The 24,361-nt window shown below is 42.8% G+C and overlaps 3 protein-coding genes across 6 annotated transcripts in view; 2 read left to right on the top strand and 1 right to left on the bottom strand.

Moving 5' to 3' along the window:
• Window positions 1-1,958: 1,958 nt before the first annotated feature.
• On the top strand, window positions 1,959-17,067 carry sh3d19 (SH3 domain containing 19). Of its 4 annotated transcripts, XM_062477732.1 has the most exons (22): window positions 1,959-2,278; window positions 2,443-2,530; window positions 7,274-7,313; window positions 8,617-8,657; window positions 8,777-8,816; window positions 9,238-9,373; window positions 9,587-9,770; window positions 9,986-11,161; window positions 11,360-11,467; window positions 11,622-11,746; window positions 12,595-12,635; window positions 12,770-13,001; window positions 13,114-13,182; window positions 13,341-13,487; window positions 13,581-13,647; window positions 13,910-14,040; window positions 14,204-14,262; window positions 14,453-14,679; window positions 15,375-15,421; window positions 15,581-15,770; window positions 16,338-16,435; window positions 16,665-17,067. In XM_062477732.1, the coding sequence occupies exons 2-22, from the start codon at window positions 2,455-2,457 to the stop codon at window positions 16,779-16,781; spliced, it is 3,351 nt and encodes a 1,116-aa protein (XP_062333716.1). In that variant the 5' UTR covers window positions 1,959-2,278; window positions 2,443-2,454; the 3' UTR covers window positions 16,782-17,067. The 4 variants fall into 4 exon arrangements, with proteins under 4 accessions (XP_062333716.1, XP_062333715.1, XP_062333718.1 ...); XM_062477731.1 differs by lacking the exons at window positions 1,959-2,278; window positions 2,443-2,530 and adding an exon at window positions 2,590-2,734; XM_062477734.1 differs by lacking the exons at window positions 1,959-2,278; window positions 2,443-2,530 and adding an exon at window positions 2,737-2,877.
• Window positions 17,068-17,324: 257 nt separating this feature from the next.
• On the bottom strand, window positions 17,325-19,718 carry rps3a (ribosomal protein S3A). The gene is made up of 6 exons (XM_062477735.1): window positions 19,562-19,718; window positions 18,729-18,832; window positions 18,258-18,445; window positions 17,871-18,079; window positions 17,666-17,775; window positions 17,325-17,499 (listed from the first exon to the last, which is right to left on the bottom strand). The coding sequence occupies exons 1-6, from the start codon at window positions 19,621-19,623 to the stop codon at window positions 17,369-17,371; spliced, it is 804 nt and encodes a 267-aa protein (XP_062333719.1). The 5' UTR covers window positions 19,624-19,718; the 3' UTR covers window positions 17,325-17,368.
• Window positions 19,719-21,886: 2,168 nt separating this feature from the next.
• The window catches only part of lrba (LPS-responsive vesicle trafficking, beach and anchor containing), a 168,342-nt gene continuing 165,867 nt past the window's right edge, over window positions 21,887-24,361 (top strand). The window contains exon 1 of the mRNA XM_062478203.1: window positions 21,887-22,792. Within this exon, the coding sequence (XP_062334187.1) occupies window positions 22,604-22,792 (189 nt within the window). The 5' untranslated portion in view covers window positions 21,887-22,603. The remainder of the gene's footprint in view (window positions 22,793-24,361) is intronic.

The following is a 24,361-nucleotide window of genomic DNA, read 5'->3' as shown; positions in this document are numbered from 1 at the left end:
TTTGAACGGTAGTGTAGTTACTTGATGTCCACTCGTCTTCACAAGAGAAAGGTGACTGAATTTAAAGATCGTATTATGAAACAGCAGGACATATGTGTCACGGAAAAGGTAGAAATGTAACCTCCTATGTTCCACACCAGCGAATTCATAGTGACAAAGTCTATCACCTCACATGCACTTTTAATCATAGTGTATATGTTATATCACAATGCAAAGGAAAAGGCACTGGCTGTACACTTTTAACAAAAAGGTTCAAAATACACCAATAAACGGAGGTCTCATTGGCCTGTGGCATATGTGTGTTAAGGACAGGATGTTATGTAACCCAAGCTATAGCAGAGAACATCTTTGACTGCTTGATATTTAAATATGTCGACTAAGCGTACTGTTTATCCTAGTCCCTTCAGAGGTGCTGATAAGCTCCCATGTGTGTGTGTGTCTGTGTGTGTGTGTGTGTCTCACGTAAACTGAATGACTGGCCCTGGAGTGCTCTTGGATACGGGCCAAGTGGAGTCACCATACAGGAAAAGTGGGAAGAAACTAAAGAAAGAAAAAAAATAATGAAAATAAAAACTAGAGAATCTGCAAACAGAAATAGAGAGGGAAAGGACTTCAAGGCTGACCGTGCAAAACAAGGTTACAGAAAATGTCCCTGTAAGTACAGTATAGGTCCGTCTGGTGTCTCCAGAGGCTTGTGTTCTTCCATGTGACCACCCCCAAAAATACAAAACCTGCTGTCCTCTTCAGCTGATGCCATGGCAACTTGGAGGTTTACGTAAGGAAGAGGACAGAGGGGGGGTCAGCATGGAATCGGATTAGAAATTTATATTTCCTATCAAAAGATTTGCATGGTAAACAAATGCATTGTAAACATATTCGGAAAACACAGGTCTGTTGACACTTAAAGCTTCAGTTAATGCGAGCACAGTAGAATACTTTTCCGCAAACCAAACATAACTCAATTATATTTGTTATGTAAATGTCAGTCAAATTTCAAAGTGGATTAAATCACTAAGTAATCACAGTCCACTTCATTATGCTGGGAACTTATAGTTCTTTATCTCAGATCTGCTCATTTCCAATTTTTTTCACTTTGGGTTTAGATTTCCATCACTGCTACTCTGATAGAGGATGCTAATGAGGGTGAAAATCCCCCAAATCTGCTTGGATTCGCTTAAAAATCCAAAGCAATTTACAGCAAGCATATTTGTCAACAGCAAGTGAAACTACTTTACATCTAAGTCATTGTCAATAGGGCCAGAGCCTGTTTAAGGATATATTAGATATTATTATCCCATATTAGACATTCTCTGGTAGGGCCTTTCATTAGAACAAGTGGCAAGTGTAACTTTGCACTTCTCTGGTTTAAAATACCTTTTTCTGCATGTAGTTGCATTTGCTGTCCCCATGTGGCAGTTTAGTGATATGACACTTGTCACATATCCTACTGCACAGTCTGTTCTTTGAGCATGTAATTTGTGCACTTCCCCTTCAGCAAATGTATCTATGTCTGTCTGTCTGTCTGACTGTTCCAGACATGTGTTGTGTTTATGAATTGTTAAGGTAATAGTGACATCAATTGGTCAAAGACTGTGCTGCAGTCAACTTTTATTTGCGCAGTCTTTCAGACTTCTGGTTTGGCCTTCGGGGGGAGACCTACGATGCGAAAAGGCCCCAAATTAGGCCAATTAAATAACATAAAAACATTACTTTTGCTAACATATTGCATATGTATAATTTTAACGTGTGCCGCAGTTTCAGTTGATTCATAAGAGTAGTGTTTGGGGAAGATTGCTAATGTCTGCTACCTGAAAGAACGAAACACGTACAGACGTGTTTCGTTCTTTCTCTCCCATTTACACAGAAACATGAGTCAGACAGATGGAGAAAGAGAGCGAGAGAGAGGGAGATCATCATCATATTGGGCGGAGGTCTGCTCATGATCTCAATGAGAGCGAATAGCAGGGTTTAAACTCAACCAACCTTTTCCCATCAGCCTACGCGCTGTGGCCAACATTTATGGAAGCTCGAGCGCAAACTTGCTGTCCATTATTTATTTTCTGTTGGCGTTTGTCATTGGATTTTTATTTATTTATAGTGAATTTTCTGTGATTGGTGGGTAAATAATTCATGAACGTTAGTTGTGGTTTGTCTGCCACTCCTTTTTTCACCTCAAATAAGCACCACCTCCAGTCCGTTTACTGTACGGTCAGCCCAAATTGTCCTGAGTTTCACGTCTCGAGTGATTATCGTTTTGAGTGATTATCGTGTTGACAAGGTAGGTGCTTTATTTTGAATGTTGTTAAATTTTTTACCAACATTTTACTACGTTAAACGGTCAACAATCCGCTCTTAAATACCACTATCAATAGACACCATTTTTATATTAGGCTATATTGTTCAAAAACTTTAATTCAGTAAATTTACTTTTCTCCTCATCAGTTCTCGTCCTCAATGGCTGAAGCAATAGGCAATCGTGATGAAGAGGAGGAGGAGCTGAGAGAAATGCGGAACCAAAATCAAGCAACAGGTAAACTTTAAAATTAAGTCACAGGTAGGAAAGTGTAGATGTGTAAGAACTTGGAACGTCTCTTGTCTCAAAGTATCGCGAGTGGTGTGTGTAAAGCCTACACTTGGTAGCTTATGCCAGGAATTTTATTTATTTCCGTAGAATGTCGCCCGTTTTCAAAAGGTGAAGTCATTGTGTATGAGTGCTGTAACCAAGGCTGTCACGGTGTGTTTTCCAAAAGGACAACAGTTGTTGCTACGAAATATTTAACGATTTTTGTTATTTAACCGTGAGTCAGCAATATGTCACTTAATATGGTATGAGCCGGCGGAGAAACTTGAGATGGTATGTGTTGGCCCTGCAACAAAGTGAGTCGAAAAAACGCCACAACCGATTTAAACTTAACCTAATTCTTTCAACCTCAGTAGGCTTCGTAGATATTGGAATGATCTGCTTTGACAAAATCTGTATTGAAGCAATACAATATGCCTCATATTGGTCACTAAACGAAGCTGACAAAGTGTGTTGTGGCTGACCCAGCCTCACTGCATTACTCAGTGAATGTTGCCTTTATTCAGGAGGCCAGCCAGTCTCTCTCTGTATACATCATATCTGTATACAGTTCTATTTATCCACCTCACACGGCAGTGATGTGTCATCCTAGTCTGGCAGACAGTGCAGCTATTGTGGCAGACAAATTGTTACTGACAGTTCCGACACCTCATAATTTAGCCACGGTGTTGTTGTTTTGTTTTGTTAAATGTCCAGTTAAAAAATGAAGTCCAGTCCAACAAGTTCATGTAATGTCACTCAACCATCATGCCTGTTTTGAAATACATCAAATAGATTGTCGTTATAATTGATCCTGTGTCACATTAAGTGGTTGAGAGCTACGAGCTAATCTTCCTTGTGAGGCATACACCGACCATGCCAGCCCAGCCAAACCATCCATGCCCCCCCCCCCCCTTCCCCTTCCCTGCCTCGACAGTTGTCTCCTGGGTGGGGGTCTCGGCCTGCCCCTCCAGGCAGGTGGCCTGCTTGTGGTGAGTGGGGGGAACAGGCCCTTTTGGCTGTCCTCCATCTCTCTATGATGTCAAGGCATGTTTACCGCATTTCCATGATTGGCTGCACCCATACCAAGTTATTTTTAGAGCAGATCAGGTGACATCATGGTCATTGTATCTTTGTCTAGGGAACCACCTAAGTCTGTCAGGGTGTGCGTTTTCTGTGATGACTGTGATGTATTTTGTCAAGTTCCATTCGTCAAAGCAAGATGTTAGAAGAGTTTATTTGCCCAGAAATTCTTTAAATTACTAATTTCTGAGACCACATCAATAACTGTGACTCATGTTCACCATCATAATTTGATGAACGTCTAGCATGCTATCCACAATTAACATAATTCTGTCACAAATGGTTTTCAGTGTGAAAGTTAAACTTTCCTTGTTGGTAATGTGTTCTGCTGGTTGATGAAGACCATATCCTCTGGACTATGGCATTTTACTTACTACCACAACCCATGTAACTCCATACCTTTTCAAACAAACAGATGTCTAGAGAGAATCCCAAACATCTGAATGATTTCGAACAATCCTCCAGTCGTCTTCATGGCGACGGTTCGTAAACTCCGTTATGAGCCTCCCTTACCCAGCCAGGAGTACAGCTGCTCCACTCACCTGTCAAACAGCCCTGGAAACGACCCAGGTCCTCCATTTCTCCCCACCTCTAAAGGTGTCAACCTTGAGATATGAGGTGAGGCTCACACCACCGTAGGGGTGTCCGGTGTGGGAATTAGGATATGCACCCAGAGCTACAAGTATGATAAGAGTTTTGGAGGAAGCTGAGAATCAGGGTTAGGACAATACACATTGAAATGTGAGTGTCCTTACATGCCCGTGTCTGCTTGCCTCGTACCTGAGTCCGTTTGCAGGCTTGAGACGGGCTTTGACTTCACAGCTGTGTATGTTGCTTCACCATGCCCACAGCTTCTGTGGGGAATCAGCCTGCCGACGACCTCTGCAGTTTGAAGTTTCTGCTTGCACAGCGTGAGAAAGCCTTTTTTTTTCTTCTTCTTCCCCCAACCCCACCCCCCCCCCCACACACACACACACACACACACACACACACACACACACACACACCACCACTTGTTCCTTGTAGAGGGTCTTCTCTTGTGTCTGAGTGACGTTAGCATTTGGGCTTGTAAGAGTGGTATGTGTTGAAAGGGCTTCCCCTTTCTCCATGTTTTATAGCAAAATGAATAGCAAAGTAAGAACTATGTGAAAATCCACAATGCTTTTCTTGTGAACTCAGTCAGAATACGTTATAGCAGATTTGATAAGTGAACCTGATGTAAATTGTTTATTTAACAAAGAGTTATGAGGTTTCCATCTAAGAAGTGTTATGAAAGAAGTGTATTTGGTGGGTACTGTCTTGAAAACTTCCATTGTAATCCATCCCTCCGTTCTCCCTAGTGAGGAGTTGTGTCTTTGTAAATGACCTCATGACATAATGGCTATTAGCAGGTCCTTCCTGGCCAGCAAACCCTCTTGAGAAGCAGTCAGTGATCTGGCTGTTTCTGTCTCCGTCTCTGCATTGAAAGTGGGTCAGGTCACCCTGAGTTAGCCAATAATAATAAATTCCAAGTATCCCTGGAAAACAGTTGGGCTATTTTGTTTCAGGAATTGTCAACAAAACTGGAAGATAGACTTCCATCATTGATTAAATCAACGATGACAAAATTGGAGAAACTGTTACTCTCTTTCACTTCATCTATGTCCTGGCAGAAACACGCCTAATTATTAAGGCGCTAAATAATGTTTGAAAAATAGGTGTGACGGAATCCTGAAAGTGAAAGGTCTCTTTCATCAAGTTGAAATTCTTGCCAAGCAACTTCTATAAGGAAAAGAATGTTGTGGTGTTTGTCCATTGAGGCTTTCTAAACAACAGCTACAATGTGGTTCCTGGGATAAAAGTTGGATTTGATACAAGCATATCTAATTCGCACATACGTATTGTATTTGGGTCAGTGAATTGTTCATTCAAGCATATGCCACCCTACTGCAGTACCGATGCATGTTGCCTATCAAACGACAGATGAGTTAAAGAATAAAAGTATGTTTGTTTTTAGGGTGTGACAACACAACAATAGGAAGAGAAAAGGTGTGTCTACATAGGTGACAAAAACCTTGCCAGCCCAAACACCAGTGCCAACAAGGCCACCATAATTATGCTTTACACAGGAAACAGAGGCCTTGATCATATTCTGGAAAGTCAACATGGGCGTTGTAAACCAACCCCAACAGTTCCTTGTTGACAGGTTTTTTTTGCAATGGAATAGCAGGCTGGGAGTAGGTTTGGTGGAGTATTTCCAGAATTACCACATTCCATTGGCTCAGATTGGCCGAGTCAACACACCAGTCGAGAGGTATCTAGAGTAAAGCCAGCCCTATCCACTGGACGCTGTATTCCTTTACACACACACACACACACACACACACACACTTATACACACACAACCTGGGGAACGACTGAGGAAATACTTACCATCTCTGGGATATTATCAAAATAATACATGAATGTTATCAGTTAAACAGGTAGGAGAGTCTATAATTAATATACGCTGTCTGGTTAGTGAAGCAATAATATTAACAGTGGGTTATAGATGTTACTTCAATAGTGTAGTTAGACTATTTAATCAATGATAATTATGCTTGGGGACATTAATATTAAAGTTATAATTCACATATTGTGACATTGTGGGGAGGAGTTGGCACTGGATCTACATTATGTAAACATAGTCTAAATGTTTCCTCATGCTGTCCTTAAGTTTGTTCCCCTCACACTTCTCTTAAAGTAAGGAAAAGTTAGTGAGTGCAAGTGTATAACGTTTACCATGTTTTCATATAGGATAATTGGCCTATCATTTCCATACTAGTCACACGAGGCAGAGGCATTAGTAATGTGAGAGGGATTATCCTACAGTGTAGTTGGTGTGAGGTCACGTGTTACAGTAACACAAAGCTTTAGTTTGTTCGTAAATGGCTGACAATGCAAATACACTCTCCCCTCACCTGTATGATGGTGTGTACTGCTATGGAACCTGTGTCCGTTGGGGTGTTTGGCTACATGTTTGTCCTGTGTGCAGAACTGTGAGATAGCCTTGCAAACTGTGAGAGCTAACTTTTACTCCCAGCACAAAAAAAAACAGACATTTTACAGCACATTTTAAACAGAGAGTCTGGAAACCAGGTCACACTAGCTCAAAGTAAACTAGTAGTAATAGAACCAGTAGTGTATAGATAGCTCAGCTCAGAAAATGTCAGTGGACCTTCCATGTAATAGCTTATTATGGTTTGTGGACTGGTACTAGTCGTAGTGTAGGAATGTTAGATGTCATAATGTGGTTTTCCTCAGTAGTGGTGACACCTGTAAAGCTTGTCCTGACTGTCATTCTGGCTCATAACTTTAAGGCATCCACAATGGGATCTATTGAAAGAACGTGCAGAATTTGAGAATGGCTGACTAACACTCTCGTTTGTCCATACTTCCTGATTCCTGATGTGGGCAAGGAGACTGCCTTAAGAAAAATCTGTTAATTTGAAAGAAATGTATGTGTTGTTTGCACATTGGAATAAAACACTTAATTATTGAGCCAGTTGGAAAAAGTTATTTAAGTTACTATTGAGAAACCAACTATCTGTACATACAGTATGCTGAGACTGAATCGTTATGGTTAAAATTGCTGTTTGTCTTTCATTGCAGATCGGTCTGAGAGAAATAAGCCGGAGCATTTCATTTCCAGGTATGTATAACCAAAGTATACAGTATATTTTCTTCATGTTCATTCAGGGTTTAAAGGTATTGTGTGCTGTACAAAATCACAACACAAAATGTCTCATTAAACACTCACAGAACACAGATTTTGCTGGTAGGTCTCTGGTACTTCTCAGCAAACCTTGTGTTGAGGTTATGCTCCCAGATGCTCTGTCTCTCTCCTGTGTTGGAACGCTGTCCCTTTAAGAGGCAGATCTGCTGATTGGGAGCTTGTGAACAGCCAGACAATACACTGATCCATCCTCATTGACGGACTGGCGGACACTGGGCACGAAGGTCACAGCTTTTTGAATGGGCACAGTTGTTTATGCCGTGAGAGCCAAGTTGAGGTCTTCCCTCCCTGATTAAGTGAATAACACAGTGGGCTTGTTCTTCTTGTGTTACAGTCCTAAATCTGTAACCCAAAATGATTTCACACCACATTGTGAAATCATAAAATAGGTTGGTTAGAGAAAACAATATACTTGTTTTCTCTAATCCCTTCTTAAAGGACTTATTCAATTGTCCTAACCAGTCATGTAACTTCGCCCTAGTATGGTTCACCTTAGTCTTTTAAAGAAGGATACATTAGGTGCTAGTCCTACAGCGTCTCTCTCTCTCATCTCCCCTCTCCTGACAGAGTTTAGCATCACTGGGGTCCCGCTGTCATGGGGATGGACTCCCATGACGACCGCAACAGAGCACAACCAGGAAGTCATAGCTGAGAAATACATAGTTTTTTAAATGCAACAATGGATTATTTGTACTGTAGATAGGCTGTATCTTCCGGAATTGGTTTTCCATTAAGGATGTGGATTTGTGCCAGAGAGGGAAGTTGCATGTAGGGCTAAAATACATTTTCATAATGGTTTCTGTCTTGGGCTGGAGATGAGGCCTTCTGTGTAACCCGAGGAAGGATCTAATGTAGCTTGTGCTTTTACCTTCTAGGACTCTGAATACATTGGTTAAAGTACATTGATAATGTGTGGTTGAAAATGAAAGTTGGTGAAAAAATTTGCTCAGAGGGTCAAAGTGTGCTTCTGCTAACGCTTGTGATATTGAGAGAGATGATAAAAAAAAGTGTTCATTAATGATCAGCTTTAGTCTTTTGAAACTGAAAATCTGTATCATGTTACAAACAGCCGTGCGCCTTTTGTGTTCGTTATAAGGAGATCATGCTGCAGTGAGTTACCCCTGTATGTTTATACGAGGAGTTGGGAAACTCTTTGATGTGCTGGAAGATTCTCCTTCACATCCAAGAAAAATGCCTCACCCATTCTGTGTCTTTTCAGCCAGGGTCCCCTGTCCTCAATACGAGCTGCCATCAAAAGAAGTGAGTAGATTTTTTCTTTGTATTTTTACGTGTTTTTCTCCCTCAAAGTAGTTTCCATTTATGTTCATTAACGGAAAATATCTAAGATGAAAAACATAAGTTGTCTTTTCATCCCACAGCAAGAAGTGTCTCTCAGAGTGACCACGCCAGGGACAGAAGGTGGGGATAACTGTCAACGTCAGTTGTGTAGTTCAACGTAGGAGAATCCAAGGCACCTTTTGATTGAATACAGTCCTTTGTTTCATACATCTCCTGCAGATGTTTGAAATGAATCAGAAAGAGCTAGCGTGCTATACATATTTTTCTTATTTCAGATTTATATTTCATTATTTTTTTTTTCACTGGAACTAAATGAACAAAGCATGTGTGACCTAGGTCGACATTCATTTCATATTATTTCATTGTACCCTAATGCTCCGTAACACAGATGTGTCATGATGAAAGTGAGTACCGTACCATGATCAATAAAATGTAAAAACACAATTCGGTCTTAATTCATTGTCGTCTTTTTTTCCGGGTTAGTAGTCGAGTGCATTGAGGGAGATTCCAATCACGAATAGAACTGGGTCTTGTGTTTCAGACGACCAGAGATCACCATCCTGTCTGCGGAGCCGCTGGCCAGTAACACCTGGTTCCCAGCGACCTCTGGGGCCTTCACTTCACCGCCACCCCCAACCCAGCCAGTCTGGACAGGGGCCATCCAAAACTCCACCCAGGTACAGCATGTTTCCCCTGAAGTGATTTCACAGACTGTCATTCAGGCCTTAAAAGGTGCATCAACTAATACACTGACATCAAAACCTAATTTGTATGTTGTGTGTTTGGAAATGTCCCAGCAACAAACCAACACGACAGTAATCTTTGCTTTGTTAACCCAGGTGTGTGTGAGTGACGTGTGTGTGTGTGCACCCCTCTCTCTTGTGTCTTAGCCCCCACCATCCTATGACCAGGTCATCAAAGAGAAGACCCAGGAGCACGTTGCCACGCCGATCGCAGCCCCACGCCAATCCACAACGATCTCCACTCAGACTGACCCTGTAGAGGAAGACGCCACTGTCACAGCTACACCAGAACAGACAGAGGCTTCACTGCCAATAAAGAAAAACTCTACAGGTAAAACTTGTTATAGCAGTATTGATAGCAGCATTTACCTTCTGATTCTGATATGTTCACTAATTCTGAATACAGCAATATTCCAGAGTAGCAATTTATTTAAATTATTGTACATTCCATTTCTTGTTTCAGATTTGACACTGTATTGTTCTTTTACAAATCAAAATGTACTAGGCACTAGATGCTTAAACTTGTCTTCATTGATTCCAATACAGGTCAAAAGCCTCTAAAGCCACCAAGACCTTCACCTCCAAAGCCTTTGCGACGTGACTTGACCTGTGAAAATCAGGGTTGTGGCGACACCAAAGTGAACTCAACACAGACAGCATCCATTACCACTGGCAGCCAAAGCAAAACCGAGTCAGCTGTAGTTCCACCCAATCTGCCAGACAGCTGTATAAACACACACACCCCATCTGTTTCTGTGTGTTTTGAAACCTCAAACAAACCCTCTGAACCTGTTTCGACCCAGGCAGACTCACCTGCCATCTCGTCCCAGCACCCTGCCCCTTCAGCAGAACCGATACTTGCCAAACGACCCACTCCACTTCCTCGTTTGAAATCCCTCAAGCAACCAATCCCAGAAGAGGTCAAAGTTCAGACCCTGGTCAGACTCAGTGACAGCGATGATGGTACTCTAGTGACCCCCATTGCGAAAACAGACTGTTCCTCCAGTAAGTACCTGCAGGAGCTGTTGGACGTATTTTGTGCAGACGGCCTATGCGGGCAGAGCTGTGACACCAGTGACCAATCAGACGAGAGTGACCAGAGCGACATGAGTGCCCTCCACAGCCAACGGAACATCCGGGCCCGGATCCAAGCCTTCGAGAGCCAGGCCAGCACAGATGAAGGAATAGAAGGGGAAGCTGCCCAGGAATATCCTGAACCCCGACCCAGAAACGCTCACCTCAAAGCCGCCCCCCCAGTGGCCACCAAACCTGCCTTGGTCCCCAGAGCCTCCATCAAAACCCTCAGAGATGACACCCAGGGTACCACTAACAACCACCAAGGGGCAGTCTCTTCATCCTTGGCCGCCAAACCTGCCCTCGCCCCTAGACCCTCCATCAAGTCTCCCTTTTTTGATTCAGTACCTTCTACCATACTTCAACCCACTGTCTTCACCCAAGCCCCCAGACCCCTACTTCCTAGAAAGCCTTCGGTAGACCTACCATATAAGGAGGAATCGGAAACCCCTCCCACCAAGATTGCAGTCTTGCCCCTCTCATTGCCCTCTGTGGCAGCCCGGGCCAAGGCCTTCTCCTCCCAAGAGGAAGTCCCGGCTCTGGTCCCCCTCACACCTTGGAAGGAACCACTAAACCTCAATAACCACAACTCAACCTTTCTGTCCATGGAGACCAACTCAGAGAATGATTATGTTGAAAGCCCCACAAGTAAGAAAAGCTAACTTTTAAGCTAATTTCACAAGCATTCAGGTGTTGGCATCATGCTGAAGTCAATAACTAGATCAAGAACATCTAAAAATCTATAGCCATTTATAGATAGCTTTTTGCTGACTGAAAAACTGTATTTTAAAATCTAGACCTTCTGTCTGCCAGGGTCTAATCTGTACTGCCTGTCTCTGTCCCCAGCCAACACCCCAGTCAAGCCAGTACGTAGCGCTGGCTCCTTCACCAGAGAGAGTATCACCAGACGACCTACCACCATCAGAGTGCCCAGTCTGACCGGCTCCGTTAAACGTGAGTGGACCTGACCCCTGGCTGTTCTGAACTTGATCCTTGCATTCTACTACCTAAGGGGTTTAGAGTACAGCTGCTGTATAGTTACTGTCACACCTCAGAGTAGCAGTCTGTCCGGATTGACGTGAACATTGTTGTGTTTTTCCTCCCTCAGTTTTCGAGGAATCTCCGGACCTCCCCCCTCCTCTCCCTGTTCAGAAGCCAGTGGGCTCCCTCCCTACCCCTATCCCCAACAGGCCAAGCTTCACACCATCCCCCATCACACGCCTCCCCTCCCAGGTAAGACCTTCGCTTTGTCACTCATTCACTCACACTCAAAGACACACAGGGTGAGGGTATAGCTCAGTGGTTAGACCACTTGACTGCAGATCAAGATGCCCCCCAAATCACCCTCTGTACTGTACGTCATTTTGGATAAAAGCATCTGCTAAATACAATTTTTATATAATAACAATAATTGAAAAATGTAATTAAATACATAGGCCTACAAACAATTTGAGTGGACTCACTCATTCAGTGGGGTTGAAGTGAGAGCCAGTGTACTGTATTTGTTGTCATTCCTAGTCGAAAACAGGAAATGGAACAGTTTGACAGTTGTAACTTCCTCTTCTGAGAGGTATCCACTAATCCATTAAAGCCCTTTGCATTGGAAAGGCTTAAAACAACCAACATATCATCATTTTCAATGCCTTCTTTCCTTGTCATTTATTTATATATTGTTTTGTTGTGACTCATCTCATTTAACATCTCTAAACCCAACAGAACAACACACAACCGGAAAAGAGAATTGAAAATGTAAATTGTACGTCAGTCCTGAAAAACATTTTACCTGCGGCTGCTTGCCTTGATAAACCAGTCGTGTTTTAGCATTCATGCGTTAGTCATAGTGTCAGTGTAGACAATGCGTACTGTATAGTAAGCTGCTGGCAGTGACTAAGCTAAACGTATATCCAGGTTGAGATTGGTTTCCATTTATGCGTGGTTATTTAGGGGGGGTTTTGGGGGGTAGATGCAGGTGGTTTTGTCCTAGGTAATATGGCCAGCCTATGGCCAGCCTTTTGAGAAGTTACAGTTACAAAGTTATTTGCTGTATGTAATGGAGTGTTATATTGTTTTTCGAATGACAGAATTCCTTCAGTTTTGATCAAGAGCCGTCTCTCCCCCCACGGTGAGTGATCTACTAAATGTAATGAATCCACTGAATCTGCAGCCATCGGTTTGTCTTCTCTGTGCTCAGTAACCTACCATAAGCCCCAGTTAACCTTTTTCAGTTAACCTCACAATTCCATCCAACTGTTCCAGACCCACTGGAGGTAAGGTCCCCCCTCCTCGCCCACCTCCTGCCAAAGCTGGCCCAGGACGGCCCCCTCCTCCCAGGCTAGACAAAACAGGCCGCGCCCCCTCCACCTATGGAGCACCAGGGGGAAGTCCTTCACCCAAGCAGCCCCGGATCCAGGCTCAGAAGCCTAAAAGGAAGGGACCCATACTGCCCCCTAGACCCAAACCTGGTCACCGCCTCTATAATAAATACACGGTGAGTCTGGCTCTTAAAGACACACAGGTCCCTTTTACTAGGGTTAACTGTTGCTGGGTTGGGATGTGTGTGTTAATTGTCTCCTTACTGGTTGTTGTGGCTCTTCTCTTAGCTTGAGCTTCCTCATGGCATCACAACGTTTGACCGCGAAGGAAAAAACCCAGATGAGTTATCATTCCGGGTAATTACTGTGGTATTGTGAATGAAAAGTTGTATTTATTCATTTGTGTAATGTTTTCCCCTTTTAACCAGTGTGTGATTATGCCATACGCCCATACATATTATTGTAAATTATTGCAGAAATGAGTAAAATGACATGGTTGGTTTTCCTCCTGCCAGAGGAATGAGGTGCTGCTGTTGCTGGAGCAGGTGGACCATAACACCTTCGAATGCCAGATAGGAGAACTCAGAGGACGCGTCCCGAAGTGTCACCTGCAGATCATTACTCCTCTCTCTCACTCTGTACCCACCAAGGAAACACCACAGGTACACGGCCAAGGTCTAGTCACACTGGAGACTTGGAAATTCACAGTGGCAATTCAGCAATGTTAACATTGTTTTATCCTTTTGTTTTTTTAGGAAGTGAGTCCAGTCCAAAGAAATAACCCTGGTATGCAGGTGCAGGCCCTCCATGACTTTACTCCAGGTAATGTTTCTCTCGCACAAACATTTTATAAAAAGTGTACACATGGCACATATTGTTAAAGTCAATGTTTTGCCAAATCTGAGCCAAGGTTACTGTAATTCTTGCTCTGGAAGTATCTCATTAATTTCCCTGGAGAGGTGCTTATCACTGAACTATCATGTTATGTGAAGAATTGAACAAAGAAAGGAAATACATTTTTTAGAAAATAAATAAATACATTGGGATCACTAGTTAATTAAACTGTGTGTGTATGTGTGTCCAGAGGGTCCATCGGAGCTGGGCCTGAGGGCAGGAGATGTGGTGACCTTGGTGGAGCAGGTGGACAGCGACTGGTACCGCGGCACCTGCAGAGGATCCTCTGGGTTCTTCCCCGTTAGCTATGCCAAAGTCCTGGTGAGAGGCTTCCACGACACACATTCTGAGCTCTGAGAATTAGGGTTCCAAAGGAAATGATCCTCTTTTGTTGTTTAAATGTCTAAAGTACAGATTTGTAGATGAAGACCCATCGTGTTTTGTTAATGAGCTTGACGTTTTTGCCGCTACTTTTTCTCTTCAGTCAAATGCATCCACACCTACAGATGTCAGGAAGGCCAAGCCCCCAGCTGCTACAGTCAGGTATGGTGATCAGAGATGAGATGTGTGGAGGTTTTGTATTGAATCCTCGCAATCCAATAACCGTTATGCCAACATCACGCCAACCTCTCATTTCTGAAAGTTGATGAATCCCACTTGCAGCTTCAAAGCCACCGATCCCAATATGCCTTGTGTTCCTTATGCCGTTATTCCCCCCCTGATTCCTCCACAGCGGCCCCAGATGTGTGGCGCGGTTTGACTTTGAGGGCGAGCACAATGACGAGCTGACATTTGCCGAGGGGGACGTGATCCGGCTGCTGGGGTACGTGGGTGAGGAGTGGGCGAGGGGACAGGTAGGAAGCTGCTCCGGAATCTTCCCCTTCGCCTATGTGGATGTCATCGAGGACCTGCCTCCAGCTACTCAGCAACAGTCCCAACCCTCCAAGATGGCTCTGCCCGGTACGTAGTTTTAAACTAGTTTTTGGGCCGTGGTTTAGAATGTTATAGTCTTGTCTGGCTTCAGTTTCTTTCTTTTTTCTTCCTCAAGAGACCAGTTAGGCTTGGCCAGAAAGTGTAGTCATTTCTTGACCTGCACCTTTTATGGTGAAACTTGTTTTTTTTCCTCTCATCCTTGAGATGTCTTTCATACTTTTCTTTTTCTTGAATCTTCAAAATAATTTCAAAAAAAAAAATCTGTACAAAAAAATCTAAAGGTTGAACAAATAATATTGTAAGAAAGGGAAAATAAATATCTCACAGTTTCTGTCAAAAGAATTCTACCTATTATGGTGAAACCTTTTTTTCACATCCTTGAACTTTAACATTCTTTTCTTTTTCTTGAATCTCCTTTATCATTTTTTATTTTATTTACTTCCTGTACTTTGTCATTGTTTAGCCTCTGCACTGATATTTCCCTCCTGTTCAATGGGTGCATCTGTTTATGTTTAATTAAAAGTTCTGTGTTGGTCTCTAACCTACAGCACCCTTTCTGTAATGTTAACAAAGCACAGTGTGTTATTCAGGCATTCCTGACTGCATTAATGCAATGAAAAGTACCATAGTGATCATTACACATCAGTTTTTTCCTTTTCAGTATGCAGTGTGTATAGGTCTCTATGGACACTTTGAATAACCTACCTAACCTTTTTTTTCAGGCATGACTGCACCGGCCAAGACCCAAGAGGCTGCGAAACCAGTTCAGGTACAGCCTGTGGTGGCATTGTGAATGCTCACTCATTCACTCTTAAAATGTGATCGATTGGTCTAGCCATCGATCAATTCAAATAAACATAGCCACACACGTTGATGGCCTTTGCAATGGCGTATGGTGTAACCTCAGCCATGTCTCTCTCCCGCTCAGTCGTTGTCCTCAGGATCACAGTGGGCTGTGGCTCTTTATGACTTTGCTGGGCAGACAGAGGAGGACCTGTCCTTCCAGCAGGGGGAGCGGATCCTGGTCTTGCAGCACATAGACGCAGACTGGAGCTCTGGAAGGCTCGGTGGCCGTGAGGGGGTCTTCCCCAGGGCCTACGTGGCGACTAGCAGCTCAGGTTAGGGACGGCCAGGGTTCAGGCTACATGGACACTGACATGCACTCGGGATGTTATGATTTCTAGACTTGCAGAGATGGGAAGTAACTGTACTTAAATAGATTTTTCTGGTATCAGAAAAACACATATCTGTACTTTGTAATTCTTAAATGTTCACGACAGGCTTGTTACTTTAGTTTTAATCTGTATTTGGTGGCATGATCTTTCTTTCCTCTCCTTTCAGTGTAAAAAAAAAAAAAAAATGTTTCAAAAGGTTTATAAAAAATGTTAAAAAAAGTTTATAAATTTTTTTTGGGAAAGTGTAGTAAGTACTTCAATTTTTACCAGTCTTTTTAAACATGAGTATCTGTACTCCTACTTGAATGAAGGATGGGTGTACTTTTGCTTACAGCAGATCCAAGCTGTTTTGAGTGAGGTAATGTTAGGGCACCCTCATGTGGTACAATAAGTGTATTTATTGCAAGCAGTTTGAGAGTACCTTACATTACTGGAATCTTTACTGTTCTCTACTGTATCAATCTTAACCATAAACTGGAAAAAACTGATAAAATCTTCCTCTTCCAACAGACCTTTCTCAAGAGATGGGCAGACAACCCAGTGGTTCAGGGAGAGCCAAGGCACTGTTTGACTTTCAGTCCAACTGTGAGGAAGAGCTCTCCATACAGGTAAAAGACACAAAGTATTGTATTGTAGCATCAAATGCTAACAGGGCTTCAATCTAATTGCCTTATTTCTCACGAAACACATACCTGTCTTGAGTGAGCCCATTCAAATTTTAGAAAGAACACAAGTGGAAAAATGACAACTTATCGTACTACGGCACCAATACCATTGTCCTTGAAATACACACAGCAACGGTCCACATTTCAGTCATCAGACCACCTTTGCTTTTAGGTGGGGGACATCATAGCCAACCTGGAGTCAATGAATGACGAGTGGTTCCTGGGAGATCTAAGAGGGAAACGGGCCTTAGTTCCTAAAAACCATGTAGAGGTGTTAGTGGAGCCATGAGGCTGACTCGGAACTCTGCAGTGGTACCGCAGACTATCATTTTGTGCCTTGAGGGGCATACAGACCAGAAGAATGGATTCGTAACAATTGAAATAGGAGACTTTGGCATTACTGACATCCCTATTCCACTGGACATCAACCCCCCACCCATTTGTTTTTTTGTATGTTTATATTTATACATGTACAATTAAAATGATTCAATTAAATTCATCTGATGGAGTTGCAAGTCATTGTTCTCTGAATGCACATTTAAATATAAAAACTCATGCTCAACTTGAACAGCAAAGAGGACTGAATGTGCCTGTTTTCTTTCTTCTACTTAGAAGTCATAGTATTGTGTATTCTGGATTTTAATCTCCATCTACCTTGTCAAAGGCCTCAACTCACAACACAAGCCTGCATCTTAGTTTTTGCACATCGCATGTGAATACCTCTAGAGGTAATACCTTAAAATAACTGTTTCACACCATTAAGATAAATTTAGTTGCTACCCAAACTACTTAATTATATTCTGCATTTAAAATACGTAAATAAAAACTACAGTTTCCAGTCATTTACATTTTTTATTAAATTTGTCAGAGGGTGTTCTAGACGGTCTCCTGGATGGGGGGCTCGTAGCCGTCGGCTCTCTCCACCTTGGCTCCGGTGTCGTCCCCGGTGGGCTTGGCCGCGGTGGTGCCGCCACCGCCCTCACCATGGAGCTCCATCAGCTTGCCCACTGTCAACAGACCAAACAGTTACACCAATGCAGCATCTGGTTCACAAAACTTAAGACCATTTACTTTATTTTAAAAGGAGCATTGAACTTGCAAATCCTCAGTTATAACTGTCAATGGCCAAGATATCAAAAGGAGTTGTCGATCTTTCAACATTATGTTACTTACACTCAAACTTGGGCTTTTTCAGCATTTTGACCTTCCTTACGAACACGTCGTGCAAGGGGTAGATGGACTGGCAAGCCTTCTCAATGTCCTTACCAACGCTGTCAGGTATACTGGGAGACAGAAAATAATGTTAAATTAGACACATACACACCCTCTGCATCATTATTAGTTTGTATGGGTTTCCAGAGAATGCTTGTGGCCTTACAGCTTGTTGACAACTTCCTTGAGGTCGTTGGTCTGCACCTCGCGGGTCATGATCTCCATCATCTTCTTGCGGATCTGACGCACCTGCTGGTGCTGGGCGTACGAGGTCTTCCTGATCTGATTGGTGCGCTTCTTGGTGAAGCCGACACAGAACAGACGCAGCAGGTACCCGTCTGTGGTCTTCACGTCCACGTGGGCCTCGATCATGGTCTGGCGGGGGGGACGGAGAAAGTCACGGTTAGTTTAACTCAGCAGAGCGGCATGCTTGGAACCTGCATGTAGGTCAGAACCACTTAAGGTGTTTGAGGTTAGTCAGCAAATCTGTAACACGTCAAAAACATGGCCTCCTGAAGACACAGCGTTTCTCCATAGTCCTCTAGGGTCATACCTGCCACTTCTTGACCATGGAGCACATCTTGTCACGAGTTAGGTCCATGCCGTGGAAGTTGCACAGGCAGTTCTTGCCCTGCACGTCCTCGGTTATGAGCTTGAACTTGCGGAAGGCCACCTCGTCATTCTGCAGGTCAGCGAGGCTCACCTCGAACACACGGCCCTTCAGACCATCAGAGGCGATTCCTGAGGGGGGTTGACAACAAGCATGGTGACCGACCGAGTCGTAGAACCCCGATAGAGGGGAGTACTGGGGCCCCACAAGAGAAAATCAGCTGAACCTTTCTGGTAATCAGGTGTCCTCATATAGGACCGAAACTCTCATCATTCATTCCATTATGGTTAGCTATCCTTTCATCCATCATGTATGAGTCATTCAATTCACATTTGACTTAAGTCCATAGAATTGACAACTGCATAGTCCCAATGTTAACAACCACATGTATCTGATGGGAAGCATTGGACTTACTGGTTCCCTGAGTCCTGGTGACCAAGGTCTTGCCAAGATTGCGGATGTTGAACATGGCTGGTGCCTTGACATCATACCAATCCTTCTTGGAGAAAGGGTCCACGCTAAAAGGAAGTGGATCGTTAGAATCAAGAGTACTGTATTGATTGCCCGACACCTTAGCTATATATGGCATTGGTCTGCAGTCACATGGCTGCACGGGTTTGCGTAGAAAAAAAAGCACTAGCATGAAAAACTGTTTACATCATTAATTTCTTGTCAACGATCCAACTACTGGTAGGAATCAGGTACGTAAACGTGAAGTACAATGCGTTGATTCAGCATGGAGTAAAGGCCACACAAGACTGGTTCCCTTAGCAGCACCGAACGTGACAAATGCACTGGTTGACAGACAAGCTTGCTCAGATCCTAGGTGTACAGTATTGTTAATCTCAAATAACAGTGCCAATTTTATGTTCCCTGATACTAACGTGGATTGCCAAAACTGCCATTTTGTTAGCTACACGACCCATAACTGGCTAGCCAGTCAGTGGTAAAGAGCCGGGTTACCCCATTGCACTTCAACATTTTGTAAGATTCACGAATTCACAAACTTCCATCGTCATGACGGACGACCTTTAACATGGAAGATTTACACTCAGTTATAGCTCGTTTGCGTAATGAAACGTGTGACATCTACGCTATGCTACGCGCGGTGAGCTCAGGAGCCTAGCACTGAGCTCAGAACATCCAGTTAAAATCTCAATCATCCCTCACATTTCTAAACCCTATTTCACTCAACTGCATTAATATGAGTGTAATGTAGTATCTGATACATTTATTATAATACTTACATCTTCTTTTTGGCACCTTTCTTGCCGCCTTTGGTCAGCCTCTTATTCTTGCCGACTGCCATGTTGGCTACAGGGAGTAAAAGAGGAGGAAGTACGAATTACCGCGAGAAATAAAGAGACTGAGATTCACCATTCTCGCGTGTCGCGAGGTCTTCCTTGATCACAAAGGATATTTTGTCGCCATCTACTGATTGAAAAATTAACTAGGCGGCCTATCTATGCTTTGAAACTTGTTTTATCGTTAACCATGCTGGCTTGCTGTTGAGTTGCATAAGAAAATGCAATCACAATTCTTTATTACAAAAGTTGATCATATGATACAAATTAATGTTCACACTTGACTTCTTTAGTTGAACTGCCAACTATTTATATGACAAACAAAGCACCAAATGTAGGCTAATATTTAGTACTATTATGCCGTCTTGGCCTCAATTAGATTGATAGTGTGTTTACTCAAAACATCCAAGATGATTAATTGCCTACTTGCATCTTTACGGAACAAACCTGTCATCCAAACTGGTAGCAGTAAGTTGTGTTTATGGTCTCTACCTTACATTTGGCCTGTTTTACAAGGTTACAAAGACAAAGAGACATAGGATGTGACCATTGAAGCTGTAGGCTACATATCCTGCAGCATATGATTGTTTGAAGTTACTGTCAATGATTGTTTGAGGTTACTCTCAACTTTAAATTGAGACTTAAACACCAAGAAAAGGGTAACCAGAAACAACACTTTTAATTTAATTTCTTCAGATGGATTCTTCTTCTTCATTAAAAGGCGTTATAAAACTCCTCAAAGGCCATTTTAAAAATGATATAATGTAGTGAAACACTATCTTTTACCCAGAAAAATGTACCTTCAACTTTTACTTTCTGTCCTAAAATGGCCATATTTGTCTTTTTCCTTGACACATTTATATACACTGCCAAACAGTTTACTCTTAAATATGTTTTCCCCTCCACATATAATCTAATTGAACATGTTGTTCTAAATAAATGCAGAATTGCAAAATTTCTCAATTGCCCCTGGGGCCTATATACGTTTTCTAGACGTAGACTGAAGCTGGAAAAGGCAGTGTACTTCTCAGAGAGGCATCATCATAGGGATGAATCTAGTCTCAGGAGTCTTGTAAATCCCTTGTGTCAGCGTAACATAACTCACTTCACTCAGCTTAAACTCTCTGATCAAATATGGCCTGTGGAGAAAGGGGGGGGGGGGGGGGGGACACAGGCCCCATTTGAGTTTGTTTATCTTGTTCCACTTATCTTTTTTAAAATAACAAACCAACATCCTATGAACTAATTTCCCTTAGGTGATGAGCGCATAGAATGTGATGACCATCATATTAAGGAATTCCTTTTGATAGAGGGCAAAATAACAAAATGGAGTCAACAGCTCTAAAAAATATAAATGGCAGTTAAGTTTGCTGTTTCATTACCTGTAGGCCATGACAAGTCACATCATTATTCTAAAATGTACTTTCATTTTGTTTCAATGAGGTTCCATTCTTGAACTAATGGGCAGAAATCTGTTTTGAACCATAGTTTTCCTCAAGCAACTAATCCCTTTAGTAACAGGCCATTGGTACAGAAACAAGCCATGACTTTTCTCTGCTGGTGCCTGTGGGGCTGTGTACCTTGACTCCCAGACTCCTCTGGGATGGCTTGTGAGGTCAACAGAAAAGTGATGCTCACTCACTGACTCCCCCTTGGCAACCGCATTTGGAGCCATTCTTCTAACTATCAGAGCCCACCAAGACACGACAAGAGACAAGAGGTTTTGAACACAAACAACGTTGCCTGATGGTCGTGTGCTTCTCAGTTCTTCCTTATTTATGTGAATGGATTGTTGCCTACGAATAGGCTATCAAAGATTAGTTTCACAAACATTACGGGTCACTAAGCACTGACTTGAAGATCCAGGCAAAGCATCATATTAGCCTAGTTTTTCGGTGGCCTCAGTATCAAAGGACGATGGACAGTTTACAATTTAAATCTACATTTATTTTACACCATATTTTATACACATTTAGCCTACAGCATACATTTTGTATAACATCAATTGGTACTCGTGAATGAATATAGAAACCAACCTACATTTTCTAAGATGTATATGCCTCTATTGATCCACTTGAGAGACAGCAACTCTCTGGAACATAAGAACACATTTCTGGTTTGTATGTCAATATTTGCAACGACCAACTAGATTATGATCTCAGCGAAACATTTCCACCAAATTCAGAAGCGATATCCACCTGAACTACACCTGAGTAAACCCGGCGAATGTATGGGTTTGTACTGCGCATGCTCCACCAGCTCGAGGGATAATACAGTACTGTCATGGCGCGGACGAGCTGTAGCAGGGGGTAAATCAGGAAGAGAATGCGCTATAAGTGGGTTAACACTGAATTTTAGTTCATTATTGGTGTTTCGGTGGAAACGCCGAGTGGACTGCTGTCCTTTGAGGAAAACCAGCGGAGCTGTTCTTGGACTTGACCCTCGTTTTGGAGTTTTGCTCATGACAGTGAGCTACCTGTCAAGCCATTGACAATAGTTCCATTACCGTAGCCTTTACCGAAGAAATGAAAGTCGCAGTTCCCTCGCTTACATTTTGACTGAAGGGGAGAAGGGCAAGACCTAAGCGACCTGGCTTTACAACGGATATTATCAAGCTAGTCCGTACCATTTTGGCTTGGGCTTTTTTTTGCTGCATTATTCCATTCGTCCCCTATCAAGTTTCCGACAGAGGAGAGCCTACTTCTACTTGGAAACGCAGTGACAACTCCAATGTCGCGGTGTCATCGACTGGATAGTCTGCTCTCGTCCGTGTGTGCCTATTTCGATATAATACTCATCTTTTGTTGAGTTTAAGGCGTTTTTGGAAAACTGTTTGTATGGGGAGGGAAATATATTACCTGTTTAACCCCATACTGTCTACGTAACTGACCAGGGAATATATTCTAGCGACTCTTGCACCACTGCCTTTGAGGGTGAACAGGTGCCTTACCTGTGAACGCCACCTGTCCTGTCTTTCATTTAGATATGGCTAGCAAAGTGACATCGGGTGCTGGTCGACAAGGAAATGGGGGCCAGGACGAAAAAGGACAATCTATGGCGCTTAACCCCGGGATTCCTATCAGGGGAATAAGGATGAAATTCGCCGTGCTTGCTGGCTTGGTAGAAGTTGGGGAAGTTTCGAACCGTGACATAGTGGAGACCGTCTTCAACCTGGTAAGCTGATTACAGACTCAGAATAGGCCATGGCAAGTATGCAAATGATCATGTTACGTTTGTGCCAACCAACCTGGATTTGTGAGTGAGATGTTAACATGCACACAGAGGCCAATGGGCTATACTATGTATTATACAATTTGTGTCAGGTTAGCAACATGAGTCCTAGGACAAACGTTTGCAAATACGCAATGGCGTGTAAAATATGTTGTTGGTTGTTTCTTAAAGGCCTTATTTAGCCTATGTAAGACAAATTAGCAGACCGAGTGGCAAATTGCTTTACCTAACCAGTACAAAAAATAAAAATAAACGTTTTTGTTGTGGTGGAATATATTGCACAACTAGTCTAGATCATCTTAGATAAATATGCTTTAGGCTACACTAAAAAAAGAGAATTTACTTATTAACTGACTTTAATGACGACAAAGCTATATTTAATGGTAATATGCTACAAAATATGTAGCCTACACAAATTGTCTTGTAATTCCAAACATCTTAAAATACCTGGATCAGCAATAGCTTACTGACTGAAGTGCTTTTCAGCGAAAATGGTGGCCAAATGCAATACATGTTTTTTGTTGTTGTAAATCTTTTAGCAACTTTTTTACAAGGTCTTTGATGAAGCTCTGTCTGTCTATTTGATTGTCTGCTGGCTGGTTGGAAGGACATTGAGTTGCAGGCCACTGAATGAATGAAATCTAACAAGGAAGTAAGTGGATAGTACGCTCACCTGAAGTGAGCCCAGCTAGTGGAATGAGAAGGTAAGGGAATGAAAGGGGAGAGGACAAACCTGCAAAACTGCTTTGTCACTGTGGTAACATAATGAAGTCTGACATCAGACAAAAAGGGAGAGAGAGTGGTCGTCAGATACCCAGAAAAGGACATTTGCCCCCCCCCCATGTCTCTTCAGGGTTGGCTCTCCAACATCTTGAGAGTGTGTGTGTGTGTGTGTGTGTGGGGGGGGGGGGGTTAGTCACGGGTCAACTGACCATGCAGCTACCTCGCTCAAAGGCAACAGGCCCCAATCACTTCTTGCCAAAGCGCCGCTAGAAAACTGCAAAAGTGGTTGACATAACAAGGCCCTAGCATTTAAATTGCCATCTCAAATGTCAAGCCAAAGATAGGAACTTGAGCATGAGCATTTGTGACATACGAAGGATTCACCCCCTTGTCTCTGGTTCAGTGATATCAGTGTGCTGTCACTCACTGCAAAAGGTAGCATTTTTCGGATCATTTGAGCTCAAAATGATCCTGCAGCATGTTCATTATGTGAAAGTGATTCATTATGACGTCTGACTAAGCAAATGCCAGTCGAGTCTTAGTGTGGCGGCGTTACACAGAAATTAACATGAGACAATGAAGGCTGAAGTGTTTTGGAGAGCTGAGTGATTCCGTGTCCCTGGGAGCTCAGTACATCTGAGTGTGCTCGTCCCTCTGTCACCGAGGTCTGATTGGTGTGGCCAATGTCATCTGAGTTTGTTTTTTTGCGATTACACTTTGCATTTAATAGTCTGTGTTTCCACCAAGTCTCACTCTCTCCCTCTATACTCTCACTCTCTCTCTCTATAC

This window comes from Osmerus eperlanus, chromosome 14 (assembly GCF_963692335.1).
Source record: "Osmerus eperlanus chromosome 14, fOsmEpe2.1, whole genome shotgun sequence".
Classification (NCBI taxonomy): domain Eukaryota; kingdom Metazoa; phylum Chordata; class Actinopteri; order Osmeriformes; family Osmeridae; genus Osmerus; species Osmerus eperlanus.
Note: the sequence above shows the minus strand (reverse complement) of the source record. Positions and strands in the feature narration are given on the sequence as shown.

What these genes read in the sequence shown, in the direction of transcription:
- sh3d19 (XM_062477731.1), top strand. Translation starts at nt 2,644, where the DNA reads ATGCCAGGAATTTTATTTATTTCCGTAGAATGTCGCCCGTTTTCAAAA. An exon ending in CCATCCAAAACTCCACCCAG is followed by an intron (nt 9,374 to 9,586) that starts GTACAGCATGTT and finishes CTTGTGTCTTAG; the next exon opens with CCCCCACCATCCTATGACCA. An exon ending in TTATGTTGAAAGCCCCACAA is followed by an intron (nt 11,162 to 11,359) that starts GTAAGAAAAGCT and finishes CTCTGTCCCCAG; the next exon opens with CCAACACCCCAGTCAAGCCA.
- rps3a (XM_062477735.1), bottom strand. Translation starts at nt 19,623, where the DNA reads ATGGCAGTCGGCAAGAATAAGAGGCTGACCAAAGGCGGCAAGAAAGGT. An exon ending in CCATGGTCAAGAAGTGGCAG is followed by an intron (nt 18,080 to 18,257) that starts GTATGACCCTAG and finishes CCCCCCCGCCAG; the next exon opens with ACCATGATCGAGGCCCACGT. An exon ending in GAAAAAGCCCAAGTTTGAGT is followed by an intron (nt 17,500 to 17,665) that starts GTAAGTAACATA and finishes GTCTGTTGACAG; the next exon opens with TGGGCAAGCTGATGGAGCTC.